The sequence below is a fragment of the Salvelinus sp. IW2-2015 genome, linkage group LG17 (genome assembly GCF_002910315.2).
Source record: "Salvelinus sp. IW2-2015 linkage group LG17, ASM291031v2, whole genome shotgun sequence".
NCBI lineage: Eukaryota > Metazoa > Chordata > Actinopteri > Salmoniformes > Salmonidae > Salvelinus > Salvelinus sp. IW2-2015.
Window position 1 is genome coordinate 12,179,283 of NC_036857.1, and position 9,903 is coordinate 12,189,185.

The 9,903-nt window shown below is 43.0% G+C and overlaps 1 protein-coding gene across 2 annotated transcripts; it reads left to right on the plus strand.

Annotated features, from left to right (window-relative positions):
• Nucleotides 1-585: 585 nt before the first annotated feature.
• On the plus strand, nucleotides 586-8,841 carry LOC111976507 (glucose-6-phosphate 1-dehydrogenase). 2 transcript variants are annotated; one of them, XM_024005364.2, is made up of 13 exons: nucleotides 586-629; nucleotides 2,583-2,704; nucleotides 5,586-5,623; nucleotides 5,757-5,865; nucleotides 5,991-6,208; nucleotides 6,428-6,586; nucleotides 6,763-6,888; nucleotides 7,012-7,105; nucleotides 7,283-7,469; nucleotides 7,579-7,814; nucleotides 7,974-8,050; nucleotides 8,225-8,317; nucleotides 8,421-8,841. In XM_024005364.2, the coding sequence occupies exons 1-13, from the start codon at nucleotides 608-610 to the stop codon at nucleotides 8,509-8,511; spliced, it is 1,572 nt and encodes a 523-aa protein (XP_023861132.1). In that variant the 5' UTR covers nucleotides 586-607; the 3' UTR covers nucleotides 8,512-8,841. The 2 variants fall into 2 exon arrangements, with proteins under 2 accessions (XP_023861132.1, XP_023861133.1); XM_024005365.2 differs by lacking the exon at nucleotides 586-629 and adding an exon at nucleotides 703-801.
• The last annotated feature ends 1,062 nt before the right edge of the window (nucleotides 8,842-9,903 follow it).

A 9,903-nucleotide genomic window follows, 5' to 3' on the forward strand; every position in this document is an offset into this window, starting at 1 on the left:
CATATCGTCTGTGTGTGGCATGTATCATGGATCATGGGCGGCAGGGTAGCCTAGTGGTTAGAGCGTTGGACTAGTAACTGAAAGGTTGCAAATCCCCGAGCTGACAAGGTACAAATCTGTCGTTCTGCCCCTGAACAAGGTAGTTGTTCCTAGACCGTCATTGAAAATAATAATTTGTTCTTAACTGACTTGCCTAGTTAAATAAAGGTAAAATAAAAAAATATCATGGATAATGAAATCAAGCATAAGCAGAGAAATTATGTTCCCCTGTGAAAGGAAGTATTTTCAGATAATTGACTAGCAAGGATTTTCAATACCAGATGATGATCTGTTGATTTATGTTTATTATTTAGAATTAGCCGTGTTTGGTGTCTCTTCCATGTTCATGCAGTTTATACATTACTTTATTTATAATCCCAGAAAGTATATTGTCCAGGATTTGACCCAGGTTGGTCAAACTAGCCTCTCTGCTACATATCCATTTGCATGTCTGTCATGGCTATTTCTTCACTTTGATTGGTGTTTTTCTCTGAAGAGTGTACAGATAACCACGCCCCACCCATCTTTTGCTGGACTTGGAAATGTGACGTCATTGGAGGCAACGGTGATGGGAAGTGGATCGAGCGCTGGTGAGTTTCTCTCTAAACCAATAAAATCACTGAATTCGGTTGTGTCATTTCGACAGGGAAGAAAGAAACTGCAATAAGTTTTGGGGCTTGTAAATTTACAGAAGTTTCGGGCGAAGATAGCTCTGGTTTCGCCACATTCTCAGATAATCGTTTGAATTGGAAATGGCTGGAAGTAAGTAACCGTATATAGTTTTGTAAAGGTTCTGATTACGAACAGCTTGACAGTTAGCCGAGCGCTAGCAGGTAATTTTGCTGCTACATTCTTGTCATGCTGTCAAAACAGCCACGAACATGATGGGATGTTATAGTGTCAGTATGGTATGCCATTAAATAAACGTGTGCAATTTATTGCTCGTTACTTTTATGGGTGACCTAGGTCCAAATATTGTGTACAGAACATGAATAGTTTGCTTGCTAGCTAATTTACCTTGTAACGTTGCAGGTGCAAATTCGGCTAGTTAGCGTGGCTAGGCAAGTGAGCCCAGTCAGTATTATTTCAGTGGTCACTGCTAGCTAGGTTGGGCCCTTTTTAAATACGGGTTTGGGCTGAGGATCTTGCTAATAACATTATAGTTGATGGTGTGTTGTCACTGTGCGTCTGCAAAGTGGTGAACGCTTATCCGCGAAGGGTGCGCGGTCTGTAAATTGTATCTAATATTTGTGTATATATATTTTTAAATACTGTTTACCCCTCTAACGTTACCTGACCCAAGAGCGACCTGCCAGTGTTGCCATTACACAACAAGGAACTGGTATGATTACTGTAGTTTACAGAAATATTGATGTAACATGTCTCGTCTTGTAGATGTTTCCACAGTTGTCAAATTGGCTGGATGTCATTTGGGTGGTGGACAGTTCATGATACATGGGAAACTGTTGAGCTTAAAAAACCCAGTGTTGCGCCTAAAAAACCCAGCGTTTCGCCTGGCACTAACTACCATACCCTGTTCAAAGGCACTTACATATGTTTCCTTGCCCATTCACCCTCTGAATGGCACACACAAGCAATGTCTCAATGCTTAAAAATCCTTCTTTATCCTGTCTCATTCCCTATATCTACGCTGATTTTAAGTGGATTTAACAAGTGACATCAATAAGGGATCATCGCTTTCACCTGGTCAGTCTGTCATGGCAAGAGCAGGTGTTAATGTTTTGTATACAGTGTTAGAAGAGGTGCTAAACATGGACTTAGTGTTAACCCGTTGCCATTTAGGTAAAATAAGAGTACTGCTTTTGAAGGTGGTACACAATACATCTTGATTACTTATCAGCTTATGACCAGAAAGGGTAGGCCAATTCTTTACCAAATGTGTATAATGCAATATGGAACAGATGGCTGTGTAATACCTTTATCTTTTGATGGTTTTATAGACTCTAGGCTGTTTGTGCCCTCTTCAAATAAAGTGCTATTTGGTTAGAAGACATTTGGTGCTAAAACTGTTTTCCTCAAAAGAAAAGGAGTGCTTCCTGAAAGTAAATCTACATTTTTCAAATATCTGTTCCCCTTTGGACAATCTTACTGCTCGTAGAACACAAGGAAGTAGAAATAAGAATGTAGCAGTCTATTGTTCTGTCACTTATTGTAGCTTGCCTCTTTTGTCTATCCAAAGGCATTGCTGTGTCTCTGAGCGTTCAGATAGTTCATTGTTTGTGTGTGGTGTTATTTAACTTGCTATGTGTTTGAAAGTGATTGTGGCTGTTATACTCCCTTGGTATGAATCATCGTGCCAGTCAGGGCCCAGGGCAGTACTCTTACTGCTCTAGTCTATTGGCATAATAGTGTGATATTCAAAGATAGTTTTTACTCTGTCACTCCTTTAGTATGCTATTAAACTAGACTACAGTAGACTACACTGTATTATTCATATTGTGGGTTCCTACATGTATTATCATTCATGTTTGGCCAATCTTGTTATTGATAATAACTTGTTTTTGACATTTATCTTTGCCTAGGAAAATTGAGTGCCATTCCCCTATCTCGGTCCGAGGTGTTCGGAGAGCTGCGGAAGGAGCTGCATGATGACAAGGAGTTCCATCAGTCCGACGCTCACATTTTCATCATCATGGGAGCATCGGTGAGATGGGGAAGATGGGAGGGAATGTGGGGAAATTAGAGGCTACTTTGATTATTGATGAATGACCCTGCAAGTTTTGGCCCTCCACAGCACAGGCAACTTTATTTTTATAATTACAAAAGTTGTGAATGGAATGATGGAGTGAGTGTGTGTTTTGATGCATATTGGAGAGAGTGACTGACAAAATAAGTGAATCAGTTGAGGTTGTGAACATCATCTATCCTCTTTTGGACTTTTATGAAATTCCCTGAAAATGTGTGCCATTTAAGGCACTTTTGTCCAAACCAACTTAGTCATGTGTGAGTACATTTTACGTATGGTGGCCCCAGCAGGAATCGAACCCACAACCATTGGCATCGCAAGCGCCATGCATTACCGGCTGAGCCACACAGGACCAATATGATGAAATGAAACCTGTAATCAATTCTGAGGTAGTTCAAGATCGATCAGTTGCACTGGATTAACAATTTACTAAATGTAGGCTACCAAAATTAGGATACATTTGTTCGAGACACACAGAATTAGTCTTTTCCTAGAATAATTGTAATGTTCTGTTCAGTTATACCTATTTTATCAAATATTTTGTAGATTTTAGGTGGACAGATAAGGGAACACATTTAGTGAGAACGGTGTGTTGAAACATCAAAACGGACAAGAGGGGTTGCACATCTGAGGAAATGTAGAAATTTCATTGAGACACATTACACAGAGCTTGTGTAACTAAGCAACCCCAGAATCACTTGCGCTCGCTGTAGTCTGGCCTTGATACAAAGACAACTAACAATCATGAACCTTGATATTATGACAGACTATTTGTTAGCCAATCATGTTCAGCTTGAACTGTTTGTTAGTTAATCATGTTGTGCACAGACATTACGTTGGCCAATCATAGTGTATGAACTGATCTTTTGTTGACCAACTCAGCTGACTGACTATGTTCCCCAGTCACAGAGATGGCCTAATGAGTCAGAATTATAGGCTGTGGGAAATTACTTTCTATCTCTTCTCCTATCAGTACTTACAAGGATTATCAATTCACTGACTCAGTCCAGTCACTTTGAAGTTGCATTTTCTTACAGTATTTCCTTCTCTAGAAAAGTCCTCTCTAGGCCTACAATGTTTTTTCATGTTTTCGCCTGTAACACCTGCCCAGTTAACTGATAAAATGGACTGTCGGAGAGGAGCTCAATGTATCATTCTTCCGCCCACTTCTCCATTTAGGTTAGTTTCTCCCACTCTATTTTCTCTTGGTTGAAAGGAGTGGTGCGAGAGCTGAATAGTGCAGTGTCACCGTCTGTCAGCGGTTTCCTTTCATAACGAAGGTAATAGAGAGGCATGTTGGGAATCAGAATGGGGGAATGGTGGTAAGGCATAGCCTTGTGGTGTCTATGGTGGTTTTTGGGAATAGTGATGTACTACTACATAGGCTACTGTAAAATATGGTTTGTGTGCAATGCTGCAATCGGTCCTTGACACTCAGCAAGCACACACCAATCACAAGCTGGTGTTACATGTACACAAAAACACACCGCAGGCACACACACCACCTCACTCGACGTGGTCTCATTACAGTCGCTATGCCAATGAAACGTTAGTAAATATTCATGATTAACTGAAGAATGATGAGAGAAATGTGATTCGATGGTGTTTGTCAAGCCACCCTCAGTTTGCATTTTCCTCTCAGCTGAGGCGGGACAGAAGGCCAGTAGTCATGGACAGACGGGGGCTGGGCATAGGCTAATGCATATCAGTTTAAAAGTGTAACCCATTTAATCATTAAAGACACAACTCACTGGAATAAGACACAAATAATAGTCCATAAGGCCATTCGGATGAATTATTATGTTTAAGTTGGCCTGCTGGAGTTCATTTTGCAGGGCTCTGGCAGTGCTCCTCCTGCTCCTCCTTGCACAAAGGCGGAGGTAGCGCTCCTGCTGCTGGGTTGTTGCCCTCCTACGGCCTCCTCCACGTCTCCTGATGTACTGGCCTGTCTCCTGGTAGCGCCTCCATGCTCTGGACACTACGCTGACAGACACAGCAAACCTTCTTGCCACAGCTCGCATTGATGTGCCATCCTGGATGAGCTGCACTACCTGAGCCACTTGTGTGGGTTGTAGACTCCGTCTCATGCTACCACTAGAGTGAAAGCACCGCCAGCATTSAAAAGTGACCAAAACATCAGCCAGGAAGCATAGGAACTGAGAAGTGGTCTGTGGTCACCACTCCTTTATTGGGGGTGTCTTGCTAATTGCCTATAATTTCCACCTTTTGTCTATTCCATTTGCACAACAGCATGTGAAATTTATTGTCAATCAGTGTTGCTTCCTAAGTGGACAGTTTGATTTCACAGAAGTGTGATTGACTTGGAGTTACATTGTGTTGTTTAAGTGTTCCCTTTATTTTTTTGAGCAGTGTATATTAATTCAGTATACGTTATCCCACCGGTCATTGTGACCGACCATAAAACACACCTGTTCACCTACTTTTCCATGAAAATGTAAAAAAATGGTTGATTATTTCAAAGGGTTATTAATGACACATGATTTGGATATTTTCATGTCTGGGAAAAATGTGGGATTAAATGGGTTAAGTAACTCTCATGATATGACCCCCTCTGGAAAAACCCACAGGCACTGACTTTGCTGATAAATACTTAGAGGAAAAATTTACTTGATACAATTGTGATGTCTCACCTAGTTATTTTAAGATGAATGCACCAATTCTAAAATCACTGTACTAATAATCACCACACTGACAGACCTGAATGAAGCGTCTGCCTGTAGTGCCGCTATATATAGCCAAGCTAGCCTCTGTTTCAATCAACATTTTAGAGGTGACTAATCTGGTTTTGTGTTAATAATGTTCATATGTTTCGCTTTAGGGGGATCTAGCCAAAAAGAAAATCTACCCAACTCTGTGGTGAGTATGTGCAGCCTCTTTAGTCTTAAAATGAGAAGTGGCTGTTTGCACTGGATCTTCTCTGTGGTGTCAAGTGATGAGTAAAAACTCCTAATGATCCTCCTTTCTGTTCTTATACCCCCGTCTCACTCAGGTGGTTGTTTAGAGATGGTCTCCTCCCTGAACAGACTCACTTTGTGGGCTTTGCCCGCTCTGACCTGACGGTGGATGCCATCAAAACTGCCTCCATGCCCTATATGAAGGTGAGACTTTCCAAATTAACGCATTACATATTGACCCACGTTTTTACACTGTGGGTTAATGCATATGTTTGTGCATGTTAAAACCATAGAGATATGACAACATTCCTATCTCTCTGTGGTCCCAGGTGGCAGACTCTGAGGCAGAGCGGTTGTCTGTGTTCTTCAGCCGTAACTCCTATGTCAGTGGGAAGTACACTGAGGAGAGTGCCTTCTCCAACCTCCACACCCACCTGTTGTCCCTGCCCGGGGGGGGCAAGGCCAACCGCCTCTTCTACCTCGCCCTGCCGCCCAGCGTCTACCACGATGTCACCAAGAACATCAAGCACCACTGCATGAGTACCAAGTCAGTAAGCCTGTCATGTCTTGCTGTTCAGTCTCTGACTCCCTCTCCTCCTCTTTAGTGTTGTTGAGGCCTTGAACAGGCCTGGTCATATTTAATCCACTTGCTTCATGTAATCGGTCTTGTCTGGGGAGAGCTGTTCATTAGATTAGCTTTTCCCTCTTCCGCTGTTTAATAACCAAAACATGCTTACCTCCCCTCCTATCTGTGTGTGTTTATTAGGGGCTGGAGCAGAGTGATTGTGGAGAAGCCATTTGGTCGTGACCTGCAGAGCTCAGAGGAGCTGTCCACCCACCTCTCTTCCCTGTTCGCTGAGGACCAGATCTACCGCATAGACCACTACCTGGGCAAGGAGATGGTGCAGAACCTCATGGTCCTCAGGTACAGGACAAATACAGTCTCCACTCTTTTTCTATTCTCTATTGCAGTCTCTGTCCCTCACTCTCTTTGCTTGGGGTGAGAAAGAACAACATTAATTAACCTTGTCACAGACAGCTGTGTCTTTCAGCTATGTTCATGTCAATAAGGCTGAGGTTAAACAGTGGTAAATATTCCAGGTTTGGGAACCGGATATTTGGGCCCATCTGGAACAGGGACAGCATAGCTTGTGTGGTCCTCACCTTCAAAGAACCCTTCGGCACCCAGGGCCGGGGCGGCTACTTTGACGATTTTGGAATCATCCGGTGAGGAGAACTGCGTTAGTGCTCAATGAAATCAAACCTCAATGAATGCATTTATTCTTGCCATGTTCTACTAGTCGGTCTGTAACTTCTCACCCTCCAGCTTGTATTACCTTTTTTTCCCAGGGATGTCATGCAGAACCACTTGCTCCAGATGCTCTCGCTGGTTGCCATGGAGAAGCCTGCCTCCACCAGCTCTGATGATGTCAGGGATGAAAAGGTACAGCAACATGGACACAAACTTAAGCCCAAAATGCACATCTTCACTTGACTCCATTGGCCCCTCCAGAAACGGACACCAATCTTTATTAGTTAGTAAAACCAAACAGAATAAACAAGTAGACTTCAAACCAATCACTTCGTACTCTTTCTCCCTGACCACTGTCTCCCCCTGCAGGTGAAGGTGCTGAAGTGCATTGCCCCCATTACCATGTCAGATGTGGTGTTGGGGCAGTATGTGGGTGACCCAGAGGGAGAGGGGGATGCCAAGCTGGGTTACCTTGATGACCCCACTGTCCCCAAAGGCTCCACCCAGGCCACCTTCACCACAGCTGTGCTCTACGTGCACAACGAGCGCTGGGATGGTGAGAACCTCGGCTTTCTCTCTCATCAGTCTTGCTTGTTGTGCTTTCACTGTCTGGTAAAACCAGCTCACTCCTCAGTGATAACTGTAATTACTCTGTTCTTCCAAAGGTGTTCCCTTCATCCTGCGTTGCGGCAAAGCCCTGAACGAGAGGAAAGCGGAAGTGCGGTTGCAGTTCACGGATGTTCCGGGGGACATCTTTGGAGCGCAGTGTCGTAGGAATGAGCTGGTGGTGCGTGTGCAGCCCAACGAGGCCGTCTACGCCAAGATGATGAGCAAGAAACCAGGAGTGTATTTCCATCCGGAGGAAACGGAGCTGGACCTCACCTACAAAAGCAGATATAAGGTGAGATACTGAATGAACCCCCCCCCCCGACCCCCAATCACTTATAGAAAACAGACACTTGCACACTACCTCACCACGCTCACATTTTAGCAACCCATATATAGGCACAATGTTCAACCTTATTTGCTCAATTTTCACTGTAATCTTTTCTCTCCTCAGGATGTGAAGTTGCCCGACGCCTACGAGCGTCTCATCCTGGACGTCTTCTGTGGCAGCCAGATGCACTTTGTCAGAAGGTCAGTCAGGCTCTCTGTCTCGCTCAGAAGTTCCCTCTGTTGCCATGGTGTGTGTGTTATGCAAATAAGACTATGAACATGCATTATAATTATGTCCACAAGATGGTGCAATGCAGCCCATTGGCTGCATTACTATGTGCTACTCTCCTTACATTGTCTTCTCGTTTCACTCAGTGATGAGCTGAGGGAAGCCTGGAGGATCTTTACGCCTCTCCTTCATCAGATCGAGAGCGAGAAGCCTCCCCCCACCCCCTACATATATGGAAGGTAAGATTTACCATTAACAGTTAAACAAGTATCGCAAGTCAATAGTCCCATTTAATTTTTTGGTGTTATTTTGTGATTGATTTGTTCCTTCCCTTCTTCCTAGCCGGGGTCCAACAGAAGCAGATGAGCTTTCAAAGAGGGTTGGTTTCCACTATGAAGGAACATACAAATGGGTCAACCCCCACAGACTGTGAAACAGAATGGCAGTAGATGGGGAAGGGCCAGAGTGGGTTAATGAGCAGCAATACTTTGGTCTGATGGAGTTATTGCTCTTTCCTTTCCAGACCTGTCAGGGCAACAGTCAACAGAGATTAGTATATATATGCATGTATGGAAAGGAAGCTATGTAAAAGTATAGGAACATAGACTAGGTCTCAGCTACTACATGAATGCTCATCAGGTCTTAACTAGTSAAGGGGGGGGGGGGGCACACTTAACCACTGGGGATGAAGGGAGCGAGAGAAACACTAGCCAAATTTCTGTTTCTCCCTCTTCTTCCTGAAGTGTGCACTCTTTTGGTTCTCTTCATGGATTCAAAAGCTGTGATTGTGATCTGATTCTCTACCCTGACACTGCTTGTTTCCAACATACTCCTCGCACCAGTCCGTTCCATAAGGTGGAGTGTGTTCAAGTGCAAAAGAGTAGACAATAGGACTGCAGCCATTGAATGGGTGCAAACATGGGCTGGAAAGATTTTCCACTGTCTTACACATTGAGGGGTAGTGTATGAATACACACTTCAGGGAAAACGGTGTGAAACAGAATTAGGCCAGAGTTGTGACATTAGTAACCATAACTATCGAAAGTTGGACCTGGAGATGGAGAACAAAATGTAGATAACCCGCTAATGGTGGGAATTACAATGAATATCTACCACCCTCTGCTATGACCACATGTATAAATGGATATAACTGTAATACTTTATAATGCTCTGCAGTTATTGGTGTTTTTTTTTAATGCAGAGGACAATATTTTCTGCAGGCAGTTTCTCCTCTCAAATTTCTTAGAGCAACATTGTACTAGAACAAAGCTTTAGTGTGCTGAATTCTAAGAACTGAGTTCTCTCATTCTCACTCTTTCAGTTACTTTGCTTTTTGTTGACATTTTCTTACATTTCCAGGCATGGCCTATTTTTAAGTTAATGATGTTCATTTTGGATAAGAGTTTAGAAATGACAAGGTCGGTCACAGGGTCAACATAATGCTGTCTTTATAATGATATACTGTGTTATAGACTGAACATTCACGTGTTAATTCCAGAACGTATTTTGTATTCAGTCTCCATTGATACAGGTATTTTGTGTTTAAGGGGTTGGTCTCTAGAAGTATCTGGCATTCTTGTCACTTGACCATATGATTTTTTTTTTCTGCTTTAGAAAAATAATAATTATGCTCAATAAATAGCTTTGCATTACAATTTTGCCAGTTTGTCTCATGTAAAGAACAAAAATGTAGCATACAATATAGGGGGGGGGGTGTACTTGTTGACAGCCTTTTCATGTGAAACTGGTCTGAATTATATTGAAGTAAAGAGGTATGTCTACATCTTACAATAGCTCCTAGCCTAATTGACTTGGTTGACTGTTG

Bases quoted from the DNA above. Each gene is read 5' to 3' on its own strand.
- LOC111976507 (XM_024005364.2), top strand. From the start codon at position 608: ATGGGAAGTGGATCGAGCGCTG. The intron at 6,587-6,762 runs GTACAGGACAAA...TAAATATTCCAG, and splicing joins CAGAACCTCATGGTCCTCAG to GTTTGGGAACCGGATATTTG. The intron at 6,889-7,011 runs GTGAGGAGAACT...TTTTTTTCCCAG, and splicing joins GACGATTTTGGAATCATCCG to GGATGTCATGCAGAACCACT.